The 26,925-nt window shown below is 35.1% G+C and overlaps 4 protein-coding genes across 6 annotated transcripts; 2 read left to right on the top strand and 2 right to left on the bottom strand.

Annotated features, from left to right (window-relative positions):
- The first annotated feature begins 6,137 nt into the window (after window positions 1-6,137).
- On the top strand, window positions 6,138-7,538 carry LOC122585998. The gene is made up of 2 exons (XM_043758113.1): window positions 6,138-6,633; window positions 6,778-7,538. Exons 1-2 carry the CDS (start codon window positions 6,150-6,152, stop codon window positions 7,458-7,460), a joined length of 1,167 nt encoding a protein of 388 aa, XP_043614048.1. The 5' UTR covers window positions 6,138-6,149; the 3' UTR covers window positions 7,461-7,538.
- Window positions 7,539-9,451: 1,913 nt separating this feature from the next.
- LOC122585561 lies at window positions 9,452-10,759 on the top strand. The gene is made up of 2 exons (XM_043757688.1): window positions 9,452-9,745; window positions 9,976-10,759. The coding sequence occupies exons 1-2, from the start codon at window positions 9,502-9,504 to the stop codon at window positions 10,683-10,685; spliced, it is 954 nt and encodes a 317-aa protein (XP_043613623.1). The 5' UTR covers window positions 9,452-9,501; the 3' UTR covers window positions 10,686-10,759.
- Window positions 10,760-11,830: 1,071 nt separating this feature from the next.
- Window positions 11,831-18,698, bottom strand: LOC122585217. 3 transcript variants are annotated; one of them, XM_043757330.1, is made up of 7 exons: window positions 18,571-18,698; window positions 16,732-18,156; window positions 15,770-16,029; window positions 14,323-15,704; window positions 14,095-14,257; window positions 13,804-13,947; window positions 11,831-12,254 (listed from the first exon to the last, which is right to left on the bottom strand). In XM_043757330.1, exon 2 carries the CDS (start codon window positions 18,130-18,132, stop codon window positions 16,996-16,998), a length of 1,137 nt encoding a protein of 378 aa, XP_043613265.1. In that variant the 5' UTR covers window positions 18,133-18,156; window positions 18,571-18,698; the 3' UTR covers window positions 11,831-12,254; window positions 13,804-13,947; window positions 14,095-14,257; window positions 14,323-15,704; window positions 15,770-16,029; window positions 16,732-16,995. The 3 variants fall into 3 exon arrangements, with proteins under 3 accessions (XP_043613265.1, XP_043613264.1, XP_043613266.1); XM_043757329.1 differs by having other exon boundaries at window positions 14,323-16,029; XM_043757331.1 differs by having other exon boundaries at window positions 14,323-16,029; window positions 16,732-18,139.
- LOC122590441 (thaumatin-like protein 1) lies at window positions 15,197-16,188 on the bottom strand. Its single transcript, XM_043762648.1, has 2 exons — window positions 16,140-16,188; window positions 15,197-16,029 (listed from the first exon to the last, which is right to left on the bottom strand). Exons 1-2 carry the CDS (start codon window positions 16,186-16,188, stop codon window positions 15,197-15,199), a joined length of 882 nt encoding a protein of 293 aa, XP_043618583.1.
- Window positions 18,699-26,925: the final 8,227 nt, after the last annotated feature.

The following is a 26,925-nucleotide window of genomic DNA, read 5'->3' as shown; positions in this document are numbered from 1 at the left end:
ATAAGGTTATGGGCGTTTGGGATGTGTTTGGTTAGGTTTTGGAGTTGTTTTTCACGTCTGGTCGTCGTAACTCCTGTTACGATTGTGTAACTCCCGTTAGCTGGGTAACTTGTGATACACCTGCACTGTAACTCCAATTACAATTTTCGTAACTCCCGTTATGCCTGTAACTCCCGTTATAGATTTTCGTAACTCCTGTTAGGGACTGATTTTGTTAACATTTTTAAACGACCACAACTTTTGAACCGTAACTCCATTTTTGACAAATAAGCTATCCACGAAATCGTGAGAAGGTCTAATCTCTAATGGTAATGGTTTTAAAAGATGATTATGATGTCAAGTTTCCATAAAGGTCTAAGGTGTATTTAAGTGTCTAGTTGACTTATGATTCATTCATACTCGTTATAGGTTGTCAGAAACACTTGTCAAGCACGGTAAACTCGATTGTGATTGTTGAGTACTCCATTGAGGTAAGATACATAACTTTTATCACGCTGGAGGCACAATAGAATGTGGTTTTCTATAAATAACCTGTTAATCGGATTATCTTATGTGTGTTGGGTTTTCCGGGTTATGCTGGAGGTTATGTGGTAATATATGCATGTTGAAATGATTTATGTTGATATGATGACGTTTAAAGTAGAAGTATATATGTGCATATGAAGTATGATGCTTATAATGACGTTGCTATGATTTGTTTAAGATATGTGTTGTTGATAATGTCGTTGATATGCCTTAATGTTGATATGTGATGGCTTGTATGTGGGACTTAAGTATGACATGTCTAGTTCACTAGATACACGTGGGAATTGCTATGAGTTGTCTACGTTAGTGGGATTAAACGTTAAAGTAGATGTAGGATTAATTAGGTAATGAATACCTAATGTTAAAGTAAAGTGTGAAATGTGGGAAATCGTTCTAGCCTTAGTTTTAGTGCGTAAAAGTAAGAAAGATAAATACGTGGGAAATGCTATAGCTAAATATGTGAGATTGACGTGGGAAGTGTTAAGCTTAACCCGTACTAGTTGTAATGCTAGTGCGTAAGACGTGGGAAATCGTACTAGTTGTAATGCTAGTGCGTAAGACGTGGGAAATCGTGCTAGATGTAATGCTAGTGCGTAAGACGTGGGAAATCGTGCTAGTTGTAATGCTAGTGCGTAAGACGTGAGAAATCGTGCTAGTTGTAAAGCTAGTGCGTAATATGTAAAGATGTAAGACGTGAGAATAAGTCGATTAAGATAAATATATGAATATGTGATAAAGATGTACATGTAATTTAAGACGTAGGATTTAATAAGATGTGTTGAGACGTGTGATAAGAACGATGCATAGGCACATTTAGGAGTATATGTCCTACATGTGCTATGCATATATGTGTGATATGTTTATGTGTGATATGTAAGACGTAAGATGAAGTCGCTTAAGCCGATTAAGATGATAATAAGATATGTGTGGAAGAAGTATATGTGCTTTACGTTGTGAGACCACCATGTGACGTGAGAATATGTGCTAATATGAATACGTGTGGCAAGTTTATGCGTGATATGCCAAGATATGATATGAAGTAACGTTTAAGTGGTAAGTCTATGTTGATATGATATAAGATACTCATTAAGATGTGGGTATATGATAATATGATGTATATGTTGATATGAAATGAAATGTGATGCAATGTGGGAAAAGGGAAGTATGGGTTGATCTATGATAATTGTGAATGAAGTGTAATGTGATCATGTTTTGATAAGTAAGATATGACGAAGTTTTATGAAAGTAAAATGAAGAACGTTTTATCAAAATGTGTGTATCTTACTTAGCTAATTTAATTAGCTAACACTTACTTTTATGAAAATGTTGTGTCCTTCAGGATAAGCAGGTTTGAGCTAGGAAAGGATTAGCTCGGAGAGATGGGTAGATGCAATAAAAAAGACTAGCATAGTTTGTTGAATGCTTAGACTTCCCCTTTTAGCCTTATGTCTTGCTACTTTCGTTCATGATTTATGAACATGTATTAATGATGGCATTTATGTTGGTGCCATAACTTGGATTTCATTTATATTGTTTTGATGATGCACGTTAGTAACACCATTTTATAAAGGTACCATCCGGTTACGGATGGAGCAGTTTTAAAGTGATTCTTTTCCGCTACTTTTTAAATGCCGTTTGGCAAAGTTTTTGGAAATCTATGTTTTTAAACGATGGGTGTTACAGAATTGATGAAGAGGCCATCCTTGATTTGCTGCTATAGAGAATAAGACCCTTATTGTATCTAGCTTTGCGCCAGGAAGAATGTTTCAGAATAGTCAATGCCATATGTTTGAGTGTATCATTTGGCAACTAATCGAGCTTTATATCGTTCAATCTCACCATTTGGCTTAAACTCAACTGTATAGATCCACTGAAAGCCTACTAGTTTCTTTCCTTGGAGTAAAGCACACTTGTCCCACTTTTCATTTTTCTCTAATACATCCATCTCTACATTCATTGCATCCTTTCATTTCTTTATTTTCAAGGCTTGTCCTACACTTAGATGGAATTTCTTCTGAATATAACTTTGCCATGAATGCTCTTGCTTCTTTAGACAGATTTCCTCTTGCTATGTTAGCTAGAGGATATTTAGAACTCCTAGAAAAATTTTCTGGAGAGTATCGTTTTGCAGGTATTCCTCGAGTTGACCTGGGTAACATACTTTTCTGGAGCTTCTGTACTGATCTGTTCAACTTCTGTGGCATTCTGTTCAACTTGTTTTTCACTTTCCTGCACACTTTCATTTGTGGAATCTGGTACACTTTCATTTGAAACATCAATAGAACTACTCAGTGAAGAATTACTTACCTCGGACATCAGGTTTGGGACAGTATTTTCGGTGGCACTGTAATTTTGAGACTGAGAGGACTGTTCTTGAGACTGAGAGGACTGTTCATGAGAGTCATTTATTCTGCCTTTTCGTTGGGATTGGTTTTTGTTTGTATATCTTTATTCTATATTTTATCGAACTCACATTTTGTAGCCACTGCGCAACTCCTTATTTACATAGGAGCCATAAATGTTTTAATCATTTTTGTTGTGATGTTCATAAATGGTTCAGAATATTCCAAAGATTTCCATCTTTGGACCGTGGGAGATGGAGTAACTTCTATGGTCTGTAATAATTGCACAAAAACTTTCCGCGAACTTCTGTGTATTTTTACCCCGTTAATTGTCAATTCCGGGTCATTGAGATTCATGGTAATTCGGATAAATATTTAGGTATAGATATTACCTCTTTTTTCTCCTTTCAAACAAATTGAAATGATTGAAGTTTTTCTATTTGGAATTGTGTTAGGTCTAATTCCTATTACTTTGGCTAAATTATTTGTAACTACCTATTTACACGGTATTTTTAGAATCAACATCAACTGTGGTATTTTTACTAACTTCAGAATTATAACTAAGCCAACTCAATGTGTCACATTGTCCCTCTCCCCCTCTGACCGTTGTGTTGTGGGGAGTAAAAATAGCTAGTTTCAAGAAAATCACAATTCATAGCGGTAAACATGTGCTGGGATTTTGGATTATAACATCTATACCCCTTTTGAGTGACTCCATATCCCATAAAAAAACATTTATGAGGACATGGATCAAGTTTATTTCGATATGATTTTGGAATATGAACAAAAATTGTATATCCAAAAAATTTTGGTTGAAAAGTAAGAGCTTGTGGAAGAGTATGATATTCAGTGAAAGTTTCTAATGGGGTTTTCATATTCAGGATTGTTTAGGAAGCCAATTATTTAGGTAAGTGGCAGTGGCTAGAGCTTCAGGCCAAAACAGTTTGGGAACACAAGATTCGATTATTAAAGCTCTAGTCATTTCCAATAAAAGTCTATTTTTCCGTTTAGCAACACCGTTTTGTTCTGGGGTGTAAGGGCATGTGGTTTGATGGATTATACCTTTGGATTGGAAAAACAGGTTCATCTGTGAGTTTATATATTCTCCACCATTGTCGGACCTCACAATTTTGATAGATTTTTGAAATTGGTTTTGAACCATGGTATAAAATGCAGTGAACCTATCATAAACTTCGGCTTTATTTTTCAAAAAATAAATCTAAGTCATTCGGGTACAATTATCAACAAATATCACATAATACTGGAATTTTGACCTCCAATAACAGTAGCCAGATCCCAAACATCTGAGTGAATTAATGCAAAAGGTGTTTTAACTCTAGTGTTATTAGGTTTAAAGGTCTGTCTATGGCTCTTAGCTAAAATGCAAGTTTCACAAGAAATTAATTTATCAGAAAGTAAAAGATTAGGAAACAATATGTGTAGATAACTACCAGAAGGATGTCCCAGTCGTCTATGTCATTACCATGCTTCACTTTCACTTGTTCCATGAGCCAGCATCACGGTTCCACTTTGAGTTACTTCATCAACATAATAATGTCCTCCTCTTTCAGTGTCACGCCCAATGATCTGTCTCGTTCTAATTTCTTGTAAGAGACAAAATGTTGGATACATGAGTATTGAGCAGTTTAGTTTTTTTGTCACATGACTAGTTGATAAAAATTTATGTAACAAAGAAAAAACATAGAGACGATTAAATAATTTAATATTAAGAGAAATTTTAATTATTCCACCAGATTTTACATACATTATGCATAGACCCGAGAGTCCGAGACTAAGTGCCCAGATTAAACTTGCCGCCCAAAGCACTGAGCATAGTTTCTCCAGCAACACTAAACTTTTAATATCAACCAATCAACATCTAACACTTGCCGTTAAAAAAAAAAAAAAAAAAACTGTATTGCTTCTTTACTTGAATTTTGCAGTCACATCTTGCGCCAGGCATCAGCTGAATCATTTCAGCCACATTTAAGATACATAAAACCTTTTAAATTTCATTTCAATAATAAGATTGTCGCCGTAATCATATAGCTTCTTTAAAGTATTTGTGGGTCTTCTCAGTGTGTTCTGAGCAGTTCTAATAATTACGTGTTTAAATCTTGCCCATTTGACCCGCTATCCAACCTGCTTGACCTGTGCTCGTTAGGCTCATCCAATGTTGATTTTACAGATCATAGGAATTCACAATACATTTATCTTGTAATAAATGAAACAATATATTTCACAGCTTTTTTAGTGCTTAATTCTGCAATATATGCTGTCAGCTAAACATATATTTTATTGGTTTGACTTTGACCGGGCAAAGGGTTTTGGTTGAACAATGTGAGAAACTTGCTTATGATTTGGTGGTTTCCAGTGGGATCTAAACAATGAAAGCAGGGGGCGGTGCAGGTGATTCCCCGCTGTAGCCGTTTAAGTTTTTTGTATCGGTGAGCTATGTAAGAAATTAGCTTTCAATCATTATGCATTTTGTTATTATATCTACTGGTATATCATATTTGCTTATTTTTCTGTTACTTACTTTGTAAGAGGAAGTATCAAAGAGGATTCTTAAAGAGATGCATTCTCCTGGTTTTGACCCGAGAAAATGTTGCAAGTCATCTGGTATATCATATTTACTTTGGTCCCTTCCACACAGATACAATTCGTTAGCCTCTTTCCAGTTTGTGTATCATATTCGTCTTATAAAAGTATATTTGAACTATTATTAAGATTGCTACATTCTATTGTACCTAATTGTATGAGGTAGTCATGGCATTGTAACACAATATACTTTGAATATTGGAAAAAGTTTGATCCGAACAGTTTAGTTAACATTTGAACTTTGAGAAGCCTCAAAAGTAACTTCAATCGTATTTTGCCAAAATTTAGAACCTTAATATAACCTCATTTTGTGATTATTCTTGTTTTGGTTGAAATTCAATTGGCAGTTAACTCGTGGTTGGGCTAATCCAAATGTGTTTCAAACATACTTAGAACATGATTGATATGTTGTTAGCTTTCTTGAGACATCATTAAAGCATCGGTTACAAAAACATCCAACACATGTAAATACCTTATGTAATGATTTTGCAGGTGATTAAGAAACCGTTAAGAACTACTAATGTTCTTTTTTTACTAGAAAAATGAACCATTTGGGTACCTTTATATTATGCCTTTAAGTGACTATGTACATTATTTACAGTATATATATGTGACCACATACCATAATCAAAATGCATTCCAATCATTCACTAGTAAAATGAATTCACAGTGATTACTATCATGGAAAAGATGATGATCGGTTCATTGCTTCTATGGCTTACATTGTTTCTCATCTCATTCGCCATCAACCCACATGTTTCTGCGCAGCAACTAGCAGCTCAAGCACCTGGGAGACCAGTTCCACCTGTGACACCAGCTCCGCCACCAGGGAGACCAACTCCGCCAGCTCCACCACCAGGAAGACCTGTTCCGCCAGTAGCACCACCTCTGCCACCAGTAACACCCCCTCCGCCACCAGTAATACCACCTCCATCACCAGTACTAACACCACCTCCTCCACCAGTAACACCACCTCCACCACCGATAACACCACCTCCGCCACCTCCGCCACCAGTAACACCAACTCCTCCGCCTCCTGGAAATCCGAAAAAAGTGAGATGCACGTCTCCACTGTACCCGGCATGTTTCAACCAGTGGTACTTCTGTCCTGCGGACTGCCCAAAAAACTGCTACATGGATTGTGTTTCTTGCAAACCTGTTTGTAGTAAGTTGAATCTGTTTGATATAGCTACTTAACTATTCAAGAACTTTATTCTTATCTTAAAAAGTACATGGATTGTGTTTATCGCCATTTTTATCATGGAATTAACTTTAATTTGACGAAGTAATTTGTTAAATTAACTTGAAGCTTGCAACATCCCGGGAGCAGTGTGTCAAGACCCACGGTTCGTAGGAGGAGATGGTGTTGCTTTCTACTTTCACGGTCAAAAGAATAAAAATTTCTGCCTAGTATCTGACCCAAGTCTCCACATCAACGCTCACTTCATTGGAAAACGAAACCCAAAACTTACTCGCGACTTCACATGGGTCCACTCGGTAGGAATAATGTTTGACAACCACAAACTCCTTGTTGGAGCCAAGAAAACATCCATATGGGATGATAATGAAGAACATCTATATATATCGTTTGATGATACACCACTATCCCTTGATAGGAAAAACTGGACTTATCATAATTCATCTTTACTCGTCACTAGAACAAGTAGCCCGACTAATGGTATAGCCATTGAAGTGCAAAATAGCTTCATGATTACAGGCAAAGTGGTTCCAGTTAGTGAGGAGGAATCAAGGGTTCATGGATATAACATCACGAATGATGATTGTTTTGCACATTTGGAATTGGGGTTTAAGTTTTACAATCTGAGTGATGAAGTAGACGGCATTTTAGGACAAACTTATAGAAAAAACTATGCGAGAAAGCTCAAGCTTGATTCGAATATGCCTGTAATGGGTGATCTACCAAAGTACTTGGCATCTAGTATATTTGCTGCTGATTGCGCTATATCTCAGTTTGGCCTTGCTCGTGTTTAAGACTGCAAACACTACTAGCTAGCTTGATGATTTCTTGCTAAAGATGGTTTTTTCTTGCGTGTATTACATGTATTTCACCTGATGAATAATTAAATAAAGTTTTACTGACAATGAATTATATTGTTGATTATATGTTACTAATGCTATGAATTATATTGTTAACGGGTATGATGCTAAGTTGAGATTGGGTGATGATAAAAAGCAGGGGAGACCTAGAGGGGGGCAAACCTGATTCCTGGACAGGGCATAATTTTGAACGGGGCATAAAATTTGAACTTTTTTAACCCCACCAAATCCCTTAACAGAAACATTTGCGTTTTCAGATGAATCATTGAGCAGAATTGTGTTGATGACGTTAGGCTACATTACATCCTTAGACCTCCCAAGCAACAATGTTATTTGTAAAAATTCCTGATGTTTTTCTAGAAACTTATTGAGCGGACAAATTCCGGCAAGGATTGGAAATCTATATAAAATGGAATCATTAGATTTATCAATGAACGTGTTGTCCGTTCGAATTCCTGCTCGTTTGACTACCTTGAACTTTCTAAGCTACTTGAACCTATCTTTTAATAATTTATCCGGTCCATTTGGAAATCAGCTCCAAACTTTAGGCTATCTGCTATCCCACTTGCTATTTATGAAGGGAACAACGAATTATGTGGGCCTACACTATTGAGGAGTTGCAATGGAATGAACTTATCAGACACTCTTGTTGGTAGGGGGAAAGTAAAGATGGTATAAACGATTTGTGGTTGTACATTAGCATAGGTCTTGGTTTTGTTGTCGGATATATGGGACCAATTGGAAACTTGTACTTTATAAAAGAATGGAGGATAGCTTACTTTGAGATTATAGAGAATATTTACGAGTGGCTAATAATATCATTTCTATTGACTCGGGCACGTATACGCAGGGAATTTTTATAGTGAGGCATGATATACTTGATTTTCATTTTTTTATTTGTTGTAAAACATGATCATTCTTGAATTGACAAGTATCAGTTTTTCTACTGTAATTTTTTTAAACTTATGTTTGCCGTTTACAAATTTGTCAAAACATGCTTCAAGGAATATCTTTGATTTGGTTGTGGACATTGATTGTTGCAGTGAAAAATATTTATAGATGCCCTTCTTTAAAGAAAGGGTTCTAGTCACACACATTAGACATCAAGTATTCAAGTTAGACAAAAACTATGATCTGGACCAAAATTGTGTGTTTTAGCAAAAAGTATGTTTTCTTTTATTCATGTTTATTTTATTTGCAATTTAGATTATATCATGTGTTAAATAATGAACTATGTAATATGTTCTCTCTAGAAATTTTGTAAACATGTTTTACCTATTCTCATCTTGTCTTCAGGTATACCGGTAAGCAAATATTTCATTTACACCGTTAGCATCAACGTTTTTTATGTAAATGATCAAAATCGATGAATGGATGTTAACTCATGATGTTAATGGATTAAATAAGTTCATTTAGATGTATTAAAGTCTAGTTAAAGCTTAGTTATGTTAGAAATTCGCTAAGTAGCTAGTATTATGACCTTAGTTAGTGACTGACTGTGAAGTTTGACTTTAAAAGTCAAACTGGCCAAATTGATTAGGCAGCAAATCTGTCGTTAGCACCTTGTTGATCTGTTATTACAATGTTTGTTTAGGTGCTAAGAGGAGATGATCATATGGAACTTAAAGCATAAATTCTTATGATTAGTTGATTACATGCTCCTATAAAAAGTGTATGATTTCTTGGCTTCTCACATTATTTTTATAGTTTCACAAAGATTTTAACATATGTACGCAAATAACACAGGTAAGATTCATAGGTCATCAATGACCGTTATAAAAAATGTTCTTTTTTTCATGTCACTTTTGATATTCACACCAAACATGAACCATTCTGTTAAGGTTTTCACACTTTAACTGATCATAGTTTCATTATAAAAGCATAACCAAGCCATAACTCAAATACACAACCAATTATATATTACTCCTATAACTTAACAAGATTTACTGCCAAATTTGATCCCATTGTTCCGACTATGTCAAAGATTATCAGTTCATTGCTTTTGTGGCTTCCGTTTTTGTTGCTTATCACTTCGGCCGTTGAATCTCAAGCTGATGCGCAGAAACCTCCACTAAATAGACTATTTCTTGGAGCCATACCGAAGAAAGTGAGATGCACATCTCCTTTGTACCCAAAATGTTTCAATTTGTGGCACTTTTGTCCTGCTGCATGTTCAACAAACTGCTATGTGGATTGTGTTTCCTGCAAACCAATTTGCAGTAAGTTATTTCTGAATTATCTATCCATTTACTTCAATTAACTAATTGATTTTCGAAGTCATTTTGGCATAACATTGCTCAAGATCGACTTGTGCTTTGTTAATTTATGTAATTAATTAACAAGGATTTGTACATTAAATAAGATTTTGTCAACTTTTAACATGTTTGACATCCTTATTATTTACTAGTATCATGAAACTAACATCATATTACTTGTTTTAATCTTGAAGATTGTAATGTACCCGGAGCAGTGTGTCAAGACCCACGGTTCGTGGGAGGAGATGGTCTAACATTCTACTTTCACGGACAAAAAAATCAAGATTTCTGCCTAGTATCCGACCCAAGTCTCCATATCAACGGTCACTTCATTGGAAAAAGAAACCAAAAACTTACCCGCGACTTCACATGGGTCCAATCAGTAGGAATCATGTTTGACAATCACAAACTCCTTGTTGGAGCCAAGAAAACATCAATATGGGATGACAACGAAGAACATCTCTACATATCGTTCGATGATACACCACTATCCCTTGATGGGAAAAACTGGACTTATCAAAATTCATCTTTACTCATCACTAGAACAAGCCCAACTAATGGTATAGCCATTGAAGTGCAAAATAGCTTCAAGATTACAGCCGCAGTGGTCCCCATTGGTGAAGATGAATCTAAGATACATGGTTATGATATCACAAAGGATGATTGTTTTGCACATTTGGAGTTGGGTTTTAAGTTTTATAACTTAAGTGATGTAGTAGATGGAGTTTTAGGACAAACTTATAAAACAGACTATGTGAGTAAGATCAACGTTAGGGCGAAAATGCCGGTAATGGGTAACGTACCTAAATACTCAACGTCTCATATATTTGCTACTGACTGCGCCGTCTCGCGGTTTAGTCGCAAGGACGAGCCTCGGGTGATGGGATCTGGTAAGGTGTTCTAGTTCTTGTGCAGTGAACTTGGTGCTTGTACTAAATGTAATGGACCAAAATAAATAAAACCTTGAATTCTATGTGATACTTGGTCCATTTTCATGTTTGATTTAATCATTTTGGGATTATTACTTCTAGATGTGACTTACTATGACCAAATGTCGTGACTATAATGGAAACAACTACGCAAAATAACGACAACTACTAAAATAAAAAAGGAGGTCCCAACATATCGCAAAAAGAACGATCTCCCATGAATGAACCCCGAACACCCTTTGTATTATGCCAAAATGGAGTGACCTAACAGACATTTGAATTTTTCAAGCCTTTTGTTCGTCTATTTAGCACATTGTGATAGGACTCTCTGGCGTGATTAAGGTTGGATAAGTTTTCGGTAGCCTTAGGAGTTGATGGAAACACAAAACTAGGCAGTTGCTTTCCCATCTACGCTGCTTCATTTCTGTTTACCGACGTCACTAACTCATCTGTTCTTGCGCGCAATTATTTATCTCCATCTCAGATTCAAGTGTTTTTTTTTAAATCTTAGAGGCACTCTGTAGACTGGCGGTTTTTGATGATGAGTCACTTAAAACCCATTTTTTTCTCATGAGCAACACCTTTAACTGGCCCTAACCTCGATAAAAGTCTGTTGAGCCAAAATATATCATAGTCATTAACTAATGAAGTGAAACAAAGCATAGGTTATATTCTTATGATGATGTTGTGATTCATCTAGGAATCATTAGTTTTGATTTTCGAAAGGATTTTCATAAAAAGTTGAAAATGACTATTGATTATGTAAATCGGAGGCGGTAGCAGGAAAAAATTCCAAAGAAATCAAACTTAAAAAACTTATGAAAAATAAATCTAAAAGAGGGCAAAATGTTAAAAACCTATAGAATTTTTTTAAAAATTTATGAAAAATTTAAAAATACATGACCAAATTTAAATTTGGAGGGGGCATTGGACCCCCTTGCCCCCCCCCCCCCCCCCCCCCCCCCCCAAAGTAACGCCCCTGATGTAAATGATCAATATTGATAATTTATGAATGTTTAGGTGCTAATAGGAGGTGATCACATTTGAACTTCCATTCCTAAACCATTATTAAACGGGTAAATTCTTATGATTTCTTGGCTTTTCACATCAATAACCGTTATAAACTATAAATGTTCTTTTTTTTTTCATGTCACTTTTGATATTCACACCAAACATGAACCATTCTCTTAAGGTTTTCACACTTTAACTGATCGTAGTTTGATTATAAAAGCATAACCAAACCATAACTCAAATACACAACCAAATCATACATTATAAGTTTACAAGATATGCTGCCAAATTTGATCCCATTATTCCGACTATGTCATGATCAGTTCATTGCTTTTGTGGCTTCCGTTTTTGTTGCTCATCACTTCGGCCGTTGAATCTCAAGCTGATGCGCAGAAACCTCCACTAGATAGACTATTTCTTGGAGCCATACCGAAGAAAGTGAGATGCACATCTCCTTTGTACCCAAAATGTTTCAATCTGTGGCACTTTTGTCCTGCTGGTTGTTCAACAAACTGCTATGTGGATTGTGTATCCTGCAAACCAGTTTGCAGTAAGTTTTTGCTGAATTATCGAACCATTTACTTCAATTAAGTAATTGATTTTCAAAGTCATTTTGGCATAACATTGCTCAAGACTTGTGCTTTAAAAAATGTACTCGTAATTAACAAGGATTAGTACATTGATTAAAATTGTCAAGTCTTATCATGTTTGACATCCTTATTTTTTTTTAATCATAAAACTAACATTATATATTACTTGTTTTAATCTTGAAGATTGTAATGTACCCGGAGCAGTGAGTCACGGTTCGTAGGAGGAAATGGTCTAACATTCTAGTTTCACGGTCAAAAAAATCAAGATTTCTGCCTAGTATCCGGCCCAAGTCTTCACATCAATGGTCACTTCATTGGAAAACGAAACCAAAAACTTACCCGCGACTTCACATGGGTCCAATCGGTGTTTGAGAAACACAAACTCCTTGTTGGAGCCAAGAAAACGTCGATATGGGATGATAACGAAGAACATCTATATATATATATGTATATATATATCATTCGATGATACTCCCCTGTCCCTTGATGGGAAAAACTAGACTTATCAAAATTCATCTTTATTCATCACTCGTTTGAACAGATGAAACCAGAAAGTTTAGCCCTCTCTGACATCGACAGCAAGACCTCCGGGGATGTTACTGTGGAGGAAAGGGTTGCGCAACAGACCCAAGCATTAGACAGGACCTTTCATTATGCTGAAACGTCAATGACAATGGCTAATCAAGCCGAAAAGACGACTAGGAATCTAGGATGTTGTGGTTGGTTTTAGCTTTGGTAATCTTGGTAGTAGCATATCTGTGTGGGTGGGAGGGATTGTTTATGAAACACTTTTGTACCCGCAACATCATCTTTGTTTACCATATATAGTGTTGTACAAGGATGAAAAAAAAGGTTATCCACGCCAACTGTTTGATACAAATCCCTAATGAAAACAACTTAGGCCTTTCCCATCCACAAGTTGTGGGGGTTTTCTTGGGCGCATCCTCCCATGACGTGGATGGTATGGAGGCATCATGGAGGGGGCCGTCGTGTGGAAGAAGAGCAAGACGAGGAGGAGGTGGGGCCTAAAGGAGTATGTCCCATTCTCCTTTAACCTTTTTTTTTTCTTTCTTATTCACCCGTTTGAGATAGTTGATAAATTGCAACTCAAGTCAATCGTTCTCAATTAAATGGATTAAAGTTTGCACCTATAGTTATAGCATTAGATCTTCAGTTACAATATCCTTGAAACAGTATCTAATGCTCAAGCCATGTGGTATTTGACTTCACGAGGGGAAATAATGGATGGTTATATGAATATCAATATGTATTGGACACCGGTGTTATGTTATGGGTTTGATTCTGGTAATGGGTGTATGGACTTGGTGTAGGAGCGAGCATGATAAATTGAATGGATATTTTAAATTATTATCTTGACTCGAAATGTATGAACTACCTGGTATTTTCGTTTAGTTTTGCAAGTAGACTGTTTCTAGGACTCAAACCTGTGGCGTATTGTAACATAATGTTATCAGCATGAGTTGACACTTACTGTAAATTGCTCTGCTCGCCTATGTTTAGAAGCCATAAAGTTAAGTCTCATTGATGTCACCATATCATACTCCTTGTATAGCATGTCGCAGATCCAAAATGCGAAATTGTGAATGCATACATCATTGAAATGTGTGCAAAAAATCTGAAATTAGAAGATAACACCGATCCATTAATATTAACAAAATGTGCAACAAAATATGAAGAAAGCGAGACGTTTGACTCTATAAAGTCAATGCAGCATCTTTTTTCAATGCATTTTTAATCCCAATTACATGAACGGTGAACTTACTTCGGAGATTTAGGTTGAACATTTGATATCGAAAGCTTGTTAATGTCACTGACCACCAAGTCTTTACTGAGGAACCACAGAAGCCCCAAACGGAGGAATACCAGTGGAATGGATGTGCCCATGACTAGCATGATTATCATTCCTATAATTTTGGGCACCTTTCCTGCAAAATGACCATTTTAGATGCAGAAAAGCTAAAAAAGTAGAGCATATAAAAATTTTATGTACCTGGTGAATTTGGGGAACGTATCACATACATCCATGTAGGATTCTTAAGCGGGTTATTTGTAAAGCCATTTCTTCCTCTCCAAAAGGTACAGCCAGTTCCATTGGTGCAACCATTAATAAAGCCAACACACAGGCAATCATTCCAGCACTTGACAAAACAATCACTTATGCTTAGGCTCGTGTTACTATCGATAGCCTTGTATGTCACCGGATGAGAAAAATCACCATTTTGGTAACTAAACGTATGATCCTCTCTCCTGTACCGAGGAGAAGTTGACTCCATGCAACCGCCGGTGATAAACCCATCAAACCCATAACAAAATTCATGGATTTTTGCATCCGCTTTAGCACCAACATCTATTCACCCCTCCGGTGTTAGAACCCACATGCGTAAAGGAGCATCAACATTCTCATAGTCAAAGCGATCTCTGTTGTAGCTGAAGTATCGTTCTTTGTTGCTGTGTGTAGACATGAGTTTATCACCTTGGAATGGGATCATATTCCGGAATGATTGATCTTTTAGATTTCCACTAGTCCAGTAGCGCTGGCCTCTTTGTCGAATTATTAATCTCCGAGATGTTTCATCAGTGGGTTGCCAGCTCAAAGTAAAAGCTCCCAAATTTGGAATTTCATTACTCACCCAAGAAGTGAGGGTCCAGTTCTGTTCTGTTTTTAGGTCATATCCAAGCTTCATACCTGGTAAAAGTACGTTGGTTGGGTGGTCAAAACTCTGCCACAAAACCCTCTTGTCGATTTCATTGATCAGCCGGAAATTACCATTGTCTTCAGGGATTGCAGACACGTTCGGGTTCTGACCAGCTTGAACATCAGTGATATTCATCAAAATCTCCCCTTCTGAAGTGATGATTAAGTTTCAGGTGTTGGGGTCAATGGAGAGCGCATTGTAGCCTGAGATTGGTTTATTAGGATTGGCAACCCATACTTTTCTGGATTCTATGTCATTGGTGTACCAAATTCCCAAGCAAGTGTAATTTTTGTTGAAGAACCCCAACGTGAATCTTCCATCAATGGAAACAAGCTGGTCGTCAAACTTGAGTGAGCCACCAAGCTTTATTGTTGAAAACATGTCTGCTTGGGGACAAAACCTGACAGTGTAATCACTACCCTCACAATAATAATCCTCTCTATAATACTCATAGGCAACGGAATTTGGGCATGCCAAATGGAACAACCGACCATATGATGTCGTGTTGCATGAGCCCTCACAGCAGTGGTACTGCGAGGGAAAGACCTGGCAAGCACTCTGACACCCTTCTCCACCCTTAAACATCAGCTCCTGTGGGCAACGTTCATTCAGATCATTAGCACAACCTGTCTTCAAGCAATCGCCAGTCGGCTCTATGGTCATCGGTAAGTTGTACCTGATGATGATGCTAACATTATAAGACGCATGGTAGCTTCCCATATTGAAATATGCAACACTAACCAGTTGTGTAGGGAATGTTGTTCCATTGCACTCCATTTTACTGGAACCACAATCACCAGTGGCACAGGAGCCACTACCAGATCCATTGAAGGTAAAACCTGTTCTACCCCAGATGCTACCCTCCCAGTTTGTGGAAACTTGAAAGGAGTGGGTTGTACCCTTTTTAAGCTCGAATCCGGTGATATTGAGATAATAAAGGCCACCTGAGATAACAGGCCAAACAGTGAAGCCACAGTCGTTGACAACAGTAAAAGTAGTCCCTGAAGCTCCAGAAATGTAAATGAAAACTTAGTTAAAAAAAAATCAAAATCTTTGCACGTGTTTGAAAATTGAAAACTTAGATTCAGGCTACAAAAGGAACCCTAGTTACCATCATAAAAGATGATGCTGATAATGACGTAAAAGTAAATAAAGCCCATAATGTGTTTATGTTTCATCTGAGTGTCGGTGGTTACAAATTTCGTTTTTGAAAAGTGAAGTTTCCTTGATCAGAAATACTAATCCTTGGGGTTGACCTAGAGACAAGTCTTTGGAAACTTTGAAAAGGACATTAATGACGCAGAAATAAACAAACAAGCGTGTTATTCACTTCATAAGAAAATGAATGCAGAAAATACCTATGAGTGGTTGTGATTTGTGAAACTCACCGTGTTGGAATAGGTGACATTTTCAACATGACCAACCACGTTGAAATTGCGAGAATATTCTAATCTATGTATCAATTACATTTTCTTGATACCAAAGTATTGATTATGAGCCAGGAAGAAAAACAAAAACATGGATAACTGTAGAAATTTCACAATAAAATGTCACAGTGAGTTTACGTGTATGTGACTAAATACCAGAAAAAACTCCACACATGATCGCGTAACAAATTTTAAATTAGATACATGAAATAGAGCAATGAAGCCTGTACCCATAATTCATGTAACATAAGCTCAAAATTGTCTTAAAGAACATACCTGATTGATTTTCATAGTTAACCAACTGCTAGTGCTGATAAAACGGATTTCTGATCTGGTAAATCAGAAGTTTCTATTACATATCAGCCGGTAGTCCGGTACTAACTTTATTGAGAACATGCAGAGTCCATTCAGTTTCTTGTGCTTTGTTTCCTATACTTATTTTGTGAAAGAATGATCATTGGTTGTGGAATAACTAGCTTTACACATCAAACCTTTCCAGCTTCAAGTTGCCATGACTAGTTTTGAGGATCGTGCCAATAATTAGTGAGATGCAACATCCGAATCTGACTCAAGTTTCCACCAAGCACGACTTTCATCCTTTTTAAATTCATCATCTTCCTCGGATACCAAATTAGTCGCATCCAAATCATCGTCCTGATGATCATCCTCAGAAAAAGAACCATATAACTTCTTCTCCCGTTCATAATTATACGTCCACTCTAACCTTTTCAGAATATCACGATCCTTCCATCGCCCCACAACTGATACTGCTTCCTTTTTAGCCTTCCCCATAATAATCTCCTGCCATGAAAAAGCAGCATCGGAAACCCTCTTAAGTGCCCCATCATTGCAATCACCCACAACCACTGTTTTCAAGCATCTCAGTTTTGCCTCTTCCAAAACTTTCAAAAAATCAGAATCATCTGAAACAAGTATCAAACAATCCATCTGGCGCCTATCCATCATATCCACTATGTGGTTTCTCAAAGCAATATCTGCCGCCTGTGGTTTATTTGAAACCGTACTAACCCAATATCCTGCCCGTTTAAGCTCATCCCCCAATCCATACCCAATCTTTGGCGTCAAAATATCTCTTGCAGCATTACTATATTTTTCCATTTTCATGGAGTATTTTCCCACTAACTTCACCCTTTGACTACCTTTAGCTGATTCAATCTGACTCACTCGTTTAATGTGTTCACGCTCGTGAATTTGCTTAAAATGGTTGATTAGTTTCTCGTTATTATAAAACTTCCTCCCACAAACACGACATATATATGGATCAACCGGTTTAACAACACCCTTATTCTCCAGCTGATTTAACACCTTCCTATCTCTCCTATGTATTTTAATCTCTGGAGGGACATAATCGAATGAATGTTGGTTAGCATAAGCTATCTTGAACCGTACAGTTCCAAACGATTCAGCCGCCTTTCTCAGCCGAATAGCAGCATCAAATGGAGAAACTGATTTTGGAGGTTTGTTATCTAAGTCCCAAAACACAGCCACAACGTTTCGCCCAACACCATGAACTTCAGCAAACGAGTCGGGAATTTTTGAAGTCCGGTCTGTGTGAAGATGAAAACGTCTACAAATTCCAAAAACTGCTAACACAGCACGTAGCGTTGAATAATGTGTTGGCCTATTACTAAAACATAACTTGACAAACCAACCCATTGCAGACCTACAAAACACAAAACTCTAACTTTAAACAATTAGCAACAAAATGTACAAGATTTTCAGTATTAAACTTTTCTCTAATGCTCAAAATGCAAAATCTACAAGACGTAATTATAACCAATTTAGATCTCTGTTTGAATTAATCACTTAACTAATTTATATCCTAAAAGTCCATACTTTTATAACTGTAACCAACCCGGGGGCCTCATCAACCCGTCCAGCAACGTTCATGAATGACGTAAAACGTGAATTGACCCGGACTACATATTCCCAACGGCTAAGCCACAACTCAGAAAGGGAACTACATTTTCAACATCTGGCATTTTATCAAACAGGTTATGGGCATGACTATTAATGGGTCGGGTCACTTGCCAAAACAAAATATATACAATAATCATATCATATATAACAAAAAGTTGATTGAGATGATGCTACCTGTTTGAAAGATGATTTTCGCGTGGGAGTGTCAAAGGTAAAGTTTCAAAGGGGTTGTTTGGACATCTTTTAAGTTTTTAACCATTCATTCTCAATCTTTTGTTTTAACCGATTAGGCTAGGGTTCCGGTCAACTAGTTGACCATTTGACCCGATCAATCAACCGGTTAATTTTTTATTCTATTTAAAATAAGGATATATTGCAAAGTTGGTCCCTGTGGTTTGTACGTTTTAGCAATGGGGTCCCTAATCGAGAATCATCGCAATAGGGGTTCCTATTTTGAGAATTTTTTGAAAAATTCGTCCAAATTTGACAAATTCGTTAAAGGTGGCCGCCAATTATCTGGTCATTAGGTATCTAATAGTAATTTATGTGTACTTTAGAATTTTAATAATAGAAATATACCTTATATAAATACTTTTGTTTTAAAAAACTATTTTATATATAAACTTTTGTTATTATATAAGCTTAAATAAATAAAAGATTATATGTTAGGAATTTCATATTTATTACAAACAAAAAAAAATTTGTTCGAATAATATAAATGTCATATATGGTATTTTAGTTATCTATTTTTGAGTAAAGTACACAAAAATTGTTTATATATAAATCAGTTTTCTAAAACAAAAGTATTTATATAAGGTATATTTCTATTATTAAAATTTTAAAGTATACATAAATTTACTATTAGAGACCTAACGAGCAGATAGGTGTATGTTACAATATCTTAAATTAAAAAATATATATATCAAGGTATTAGTTGCAAGATTGGTCTTTGTGATTTTTCCATTTTAGCAATGGGTGTCCCTGTAGGGTGGAAAGTACATAAATACCCCCACAGGTGTATACTTGACGGTCACATTTAACGGATCCGTTAAATTTGGACCACTTGTGCAAAAAAATTCTCAAAATAGAGACCCTTATTACAACAATTCTCGAATAGAGACCCTCTTGCTAAAACGTACAAATCACAGGGACCAATTTTGCAATTAACTCTAAAATAATTTTATGAAAGTGGCTATAAAGTGTAAATTATATATACAACTCAAAAGTAATGTTGGTCCCCCTCACATATTTATTGTAGCTAATAGTACAGTTTCTCAAGCATAACGTACAAATACATAAGCTTACTAAGTCACCCTACAAACCCTCTTGGATAACTATTGATAAGCGTTTCACTTATAAGTCTTCATGGCTTGAGTTCAAAACCTGAGGTTGGTACTAACTTATTTAAACCGCATTCTAGAATATAGTAAAAAAATATTTGGTGGGACCTAAAAAATCCTACACAATCATCATACTATAGCTAAAAGTACGATACTTAACAACTTGGTTTTTACAAGTCTTTAAACTCAATGTACAACTTCTTACCCTTTAGATACAAGGAAGATTATAAAACAGTTTATGAAAAATTAGATAGAAAAATTAGATAGTACATGGAATATAAAAAAAAATGATTGAAAACCGGTTTGTGAAACGGTGGGTATAAGGGGTAGGTGATAAAGACACGTGACATAGTCAGAAACTCACCTACTCCTTTTATAAACCATCCCAATAGTGAGGTTATTCTCCATATATTATATATTAGTCTTCAGGCGTCCATCAAAATACATAGCTTTTAACTTTTGTTTTAATACATATATGCAGATTAAATTTCAATTAATCGAGTTTCTAACAGTTTGTTAGAGCTTTTAATCAAAATAGTCAAATAACTTAGAAATGGTAAACAATTATCTCCTATATGTATATGTATCATGTGACCATGCCTTTTAAACAAATATAATATGACATCAAAAAATGAGAAAGATAAACAATTGCTACAAAGTTTTTATCAACAAATGGCAATGCTTTTACAAAAATAGTTCAGATCATATTCTTGTGAGAATCCAACCTACATCACAATAGCTAAGAAATATCCAACTATTTCATGTTACGGAGTATATGTTAACAAAGACATAGATGCCTAGTCTAACATTAAACACTTCCAAACCTACACCACTGCTTTCGTTACCATCCTAAATACAGTCATGTAAGATGAAATAACAATGCCCAATATATATATATATATATATGTGAAGGTAGCAGTAAGCAAACACAAAAAATAAGTTGGGTGAAAAACCTCTCACATATTTTTTTTAAACCATAAAAATCATAGGGGCCAAGCATATATTTATTCAAAATATTAAAATATTGGTATGTGAGGATTTTTCACTTAAGTTGGGTGCATAACAGCCTCATACGCACTTTTCTCTATATATATGGAGTTTCTTTATTTTGAGAACAATTTTTTTAAGAACCATGAGAATTCTTAAATTATATATTAGCTCACATATTTTTTTGTTCATTCACATGTGAAATGATATAAAAATATATGTTGTAGAAGAAACTTTTTCAAGAAACCTTCAAATTAGCATTTTATGAACTTGTGAGTTAATTTGTTCACGTTTTTTGTTCACATGTGATAAACGGCTATATATAAGGTTTTGAAAAAAAATATATTCTACAACATATGTTTTTACAACATTTCACATGTAAATGACCAAAAAAACATGTGATTTAATATAAAATTTAGAAGTTCTCACAGTTCTTATAAAAAATAGGTTCTCAAAATATATATAGAGTTTTTGTTACAGGATACAAACAAAAATGATTCATCTTCTTCTCTAGACACATGCTATTTTCTACACACATACATCTTTTGTTTTTCTTCCCGTCGTTTCCGTTGTCTAAAAGTAAGGTTTTTCCGGTAGATCTATGGCTATAACAAAGATTAATGGTTGTTTCCATCTTGTCTTTAGAATGTAACGAAGATCTATGGTTCTTTCCATCAATCGTTAAGGTATCTCTGACAATCGGAACAACCATGGCGGTCGCCGGTGGTGGGTTATTCCGCGATGGTGGTGGATGGTGATGAACATCAATATTCGGCGGTAAGAGGCCAGACATGACTAAGCATATCAGATAGCCTATTATTTTGGTTTTTAATATTTTTTTTAGGGTAATAGGGTATTTTAGTAAACATGAGTGAATTCTATTGGAATGTAAAACATTCCTTGGCTATATGGAAGTAATTCTAATTTAAGTGTTTAAAGGAATTTGTTGGAAAGTTTGAGATTCCAATTCCATCATATATCCCAACCAAACATGGTAATGAATAGAATTCACATTCCAATTCCAAGGAATTCCTGAGAATTCCATGAATTAAACACCCCCTAAATATATTTGTTTGGTTTTCGTTAACGGTTTTGGTAACGTCTAAAACCTTAGAGATATATCAACACTTGAATTTCACTTCTTACATTTGGAAGAGTGGATTGTTGGAAAGGTTTTCAAGAATCCTAAGTATCATCTCAGGCAAACGTGGTTTCACATACTTTCCAATTAAATATCATTGTGGTGTCTCAAATGCTAACTACTAACTATTAATTCACTGTTATAAAAATTGTGAAATTTTAATATTAAAAAAAATACACGTTTTACCAAGTGATACATGTTACCAGGGCAGGGGGCCGAAAGAAAAAGGCCAACTAAAAATTATTACTTTATATATATCAAGCACTTAGGTCCGAAACAAAAAGTTGTGTAAGCCCAAGCCCATGGTGTCACACCCCCAAAATACGGGTCAACGGGTGGGGCGTGACTTTCATAATATCACAACACAAGAGTATATTCAACGACTCAAAACGTAGTCGTTTTGTAAACTTTCATTTTATAGAACATAATTATTCAAAGATCCAAATACATTATATGAAATCGAAATAGTCTTGATTTGAAAAAGATTAAGAAAACACATTTAAATTACGAGTCCATATCCTTTAGCAAAGATGGAGCACTAGAAGGTATGGTGGGTAGGGTCTTTATTCAACAAGTACAAGCGAACAACAAGTAGCAATCCGAGCATGACAACATCTAATCACCTGCAATACATACTAAATCGTGTCAACATAAAGTTGGTGAGTTCCTTAGGTTTTAATAAAATGTTTAGCCATGAACCACAAGACATAAGTTAACCATTGCTTTACCACAATGAAGGTAGCCATTGTTAAACAACAATGCTAGGAATGTAAATAGTATACATCTATATAAGCTCATGATACGAAACTGACACGTTATAATTTGCCTCCCGATACTTGTTCAAGGTACCGAATGTTTACAAATATGTATCACCCGTTGGGCTCCCAGCCATGTTTATGTCGGGTGGGGTGTGTCAACCCAAATAGCGCTATTCAACATATCCACGTTTAAATACATAATTAACGTATCATGATTGTGAGGACTTGTTGTGAACATAGTAACTTATAATAGCCTTGTACACCGTTGTGCATGTACTTGTGTTCATAAAAGTAAGAGTATGTATTGCAGCCCAAAATATATAAGTAAGATGGGGCTAAGGATATCTCACCTTTAGAAGGTATGGATGAAGAAAAGGATGAGTTGATTAAGTATGACCTATAGAAGAAAATATAATTTATTTTAGTATCAAATGTTGGTGGAAGATTATTTTTAAAGGTTTTCATCACCCAAAGCTTTATTGAAACTATGGTTTAAAGTTTATTTAGTTGGTTGTTGAGTTTATCATTTAAGATGACAAATAAATATAGATCTTATAAAAGTGTCTTGTATTATTTCCAAATTAAACATATACTTATATATACTTTATATTTATATGTACGTGTTGATGCCGACTAGACCATACATGACACCGGTTCCCATCAATTCAAGGATGTGGTGTTTTGGGTAGGTATAATCGTTTGCATGGACATACTAGTGCACCCAAGACCATACAATCGGTAGGTGTTTTCCCAAGTGCACTAGCGGAAACATATAAGTATAAACATATATATACACATATGAATCGTTTGGATCATTACATACTTGTGCTCATACTTACGCGCGTGCAGTACACTTGTAGTTAAAGCGCACAAGTATGTATTAATATAAATGTGTTATGATATAACATGATTGATGGACATATTAACTATATACTAATGTAAGAATTTAAGATGGAAAATCATACAATCTGTTGGAATTTCTTTCACATGCATTAGATCCAAACAAAAGTATATAATTAATACATCTTAACTCATGTTAATGAGTCCAAGAGTTTACTTGACATTTCTTATTTTTCTTATGTTATCCAATCTTTAGATCCAACATTCTTTATCACATACAAACAAAGAACATGCAAACAAGAGAATAATTTAACTTGGATCTAATATAAAAATAAAAAGAATAAACTTTTTGGTGATGAATCCCAAAGAAAATAATTTTAAAATATACTAGTAATGTAATAGTTAGTAAATCCATTCTTCTCTTGTCTTAAACAATGATTAAAGATTTGAACCCAAAGGCCAAACATCAAGGATGCATAGACAAATCATTGAAGATGATTTATAAGATGAAATAAAAAGAAAATATATGGGTTTACACCCATTACAAATTTGGCCAGCCCTTCATGGAGAAAAAGGGTAGTCTTTTTGGTTTTCATATACATTGTTCTTGCTTTAAGGATTTAGATCTAATGATGTATAAGTGTGTTTGATGAATATAGATGATGGTTTTATTATTCTACTTGTTAGCTCCGAAAATGATATGAAAAGTGATGTTTTTCTTATTTTACACACCCATGAAAACACATTTAGCCTTCCATGATCAAAGATTATTATTAAGTTGATATTAGATGATTTGTAAAGATTTAAAATGGTGGGTTTGTGAGTGAATAAGGCTGCCGAGATTTTCAAGTAGAAAAGGGAAGAGTTTGTGAGTTTTACTAGAAGTGAAGTGTGTGAAATGTTAAGGTAATTATATGGTGATTTTTGGATTGGTTTAAATAGAGTTAGAAGTGGTAATTAAAGAAGCATTTAAGGATTAGTGTAAGTGTAAGGGGAGGAGGTTTTGCACGGCTAAAAAAAAACAAGAAAGAAGTCCAACAATTTCCTAGATGGTATTTTAATGTTTGAAGTAATTGTGTCTAATTAGTTGATTTTTAAGAGTTTTAAATGGAGAATTAAAATGGTTGAGCTACTTACTCATGTAGCCGATTTTTTTTTTGTAAGCTTTTTGGTGGCTTGTGTTGCAATTTAATTTTATTATTTTTAATAGTTTAGTGAGTAGTAAAATTATTTAACTAGTAGGTTAGTTTAAGGTATAATATTTTAATATAAGGTTTATTCTCATCATAATATAAGATTATCAATATAATTATTAAACAAGATAATCATTTTCTTTTATTCAATATTTCATTTGTAATGCATCTTATGCAAAGGTGGTCGACCGAAAACACTTATACTAGTTAACGTTTTTAACGATAAGTTATTTGCACGTAAAGATAAACTAACACATAGTTGCACATACGAGTATAGATACATTTATATATATGAGTATATACATATTTATCAATAATAATCATATTGTACGGTCAAAGAAAGTGGTTTCTCACGAGTCAAACGGACCCCGAATTTTGCCGGATGTCACACATGGTCCATGATGTGACCAATTTATATCCATCGCCCACATCATTATTGGCCTATTTCTTATATGTTTTAAGTCATTTTCGTATGCATTTGACGTGTGGTGTTAGTTGTGTTTTGCAGGATTATTTCTAGTTGATGAACTTGCGTTCTTCGGGTCTACCTTTGCATAGTCCTTTGAGAACGCCACCAAGACGCAGGATCAACTTTTCAGCACCAATACCGTATTCACCTGTAGCTCACCCAACTACGGATTCAGACGAAAAAGGCTTCTACTTAGAGGAATTCTTTAACTTAGCACTTGTTAAAGAGGAGATGGGTGACGAACGACCAAGAGACCCAAATGACATCCGTTATGGTAATCGGGCCCGCACTATTCCTACTGCTCGTGGTTCCGCTATTAGACCACCGGGTATTGATCAAACTTTCAACTTGAAGCCGAATCATCTTAATAGTATTGAGGAGCAGAAGTTTGATGGAAAGGTGAAATGGGATCCGTACAAACACTTAGAGAGATTTGAGAAGTTGGCACGACTTTATCAATATGGCCAAAACCAAATGAGTGCCCTGAAACTTGAGACTTTTCTCATTATTCTTACCAGAGAGGCTGAAGATTGGTTTAATGATCTTCCCGAGAATTCCATTACGACTTGGGACCAACTCAAAGAATTTTCAAATTTTGGTTTAAGTTTTTTAAATTTTGGTTTCAAAGAATTTACGACTTGAGAAGATTGGTTTAAGTTTTAAATTTTCAAAATTTGCTATATAATGCAATTCACACGCACAACGACACAACCGCACTAGGCACAGACACAAATGTTTTGTTTTCCTTTCAAACTTGTTCCTCACGTGAAAGAGATATATTTCCAAACTACCAAGCCATATATTTGTTTCAAAATTCACACGCAGTTTCTCAATCTCATTCATCACTACAAATCTATAATCTACAACATTGAAGCACATGTAAATTTTATAAACCTTAAAAATACTTTTTAGTTATTTTAAAACAAGCATTCAACTGCTATTATTAATATTATTTATTATACAACATAGTTATTTAAATTGTGAAATGATAAAAGTTTTATCAAAGAATTTGCTATAAAGTTTGTTATGGAGTTAAAGCATAGCTAGTAATGTAATATGTAATTTGTGAGTTGTCGTTGAATTATGTATTAGTTTCACTTGTTTTATGTGTTTTGTTAAGAATCACATAAAAGTACTTCAAAAGGAAAAAACCATCATCAAGTGACCGTATTAGACTATAAGTGTAAAATCTTTATATAAAAATATGACTTAGACTATAAGTGTAAAATCTTTATATAAAAATATGACTGGTAAATAAATAACCACCATCGATCTCTACACCTACAATTCATAAAGTAGTTGATTTGGATGGGAGCCCATCGATACTATACATATTTCGGATTAATATTCTAATCAAATAGATAATTAAATAAGAAGAAAATATGAGGTTAATGGGCTATGTCAACCATGTGGTCATAAATTTCCAATAAAAATGATAGGGAACAAGGGAAGACGTTTTTGTGTGGATTCGTATGCAAAGTATGGTAATTGGTTGGAGTATAGTGTGAAAGCGGACAAACCTTTTTACTCGTGTTATTACTTATGTGGTGATTATGTGGGGAATCAAGGTGGAGGTGATTCATTTACATTAAATAATTTAACTTTTGCAACAAATCCGAGAGTTGAGATAAATAAGTTGATGAAATCAATAGATATCACAATAAATCACTCAAAAGGTATATATGAGAATCTAGTAAAACAAAAACAACATATTAAAGTTGCTTTCCACAAACAAGATGATATCGTGGGGCATATGAATCGAATTTGACTTAATGTTACAATTTGTGCTTGTAGATTTTGA

Source organism: Erigeron canadensis, chromosome 1 (assembly GCF_010389155.1).
Source record: "Erigeron canadensis isolate Cc75 chromosome 1, C_canadensis_v1, whole genome shotgun sequence".
Classification (NCBI taxonomy): domain Eukaryota; kingdom Viridiplantae; phylum Streptophyta; class Magnoliopsida; order Asterales; family Asteraceae; genus Erigeron; species Erigeron canadensis.
The sequence above is the reverse complement of the archived record's forward strand: the minus strand, read 5'-3'. Positions and strand labels throughout refer to the sequence as shown.

What these genes read in the sequence shown, in the direction of transcription:
- LOC122585998 (XM_043758113.1), top strand. Translation starts at nt 6,150, where the DNA reads ATGGAAAAGATGATGATCGGTTCATTGCTTCTATGGCTTACATTGTTT. An exon ending in TTCTTGCAAACCTGTTTGTA is followed by an intron (nt 6,634 to 6,777) that starts GTAAGTTGAATC and finishes ATTAACTTGAAG; the next exon opens with CTTGCAACATCCCGGGAGCA.
- LOC122585561 (XM_043757688.1), top strand. Translation starts at nt 9,502, where the DNA reads ATGTCAAAGATTATCAGTTCATTGCTTTTGTGGCTTCCGTTTTTGTTG. An exon ending in TTCCTGCAAACCAATTTGCA is followed by an intron (nt 9,746 to 9,975) that starts GTAAGTTATTTC and finishes TTAATCTTGAAG; the next exon opens with ATTGTAATGTACCCGGAGCA.
- LOC122590441 (XM_043762648.1), bottom strand. Translation starts at nt 16,188, where the DNA reads ATGGGCTTTATTTACTTTTACGTCATTATCAGCATCATCTTTTATGAT. An exon ending in CAGCATCATCTTTTATGATG is followed by an intron (nt 16,030 to 16,139) that starts GTAACTAGGGTT and finishes CTGGAGCTTCAG; the next exon opens with GGACTACTTTTACTGTTGTC.
- LOC122585217 (XM_043757329.1), bottom strand. Translation starts at nt 18,132, where the DNA reads ATGGGTTGGTTTGTCAAGTTATGTTTTAGTAATAGGCCAACACATTAT.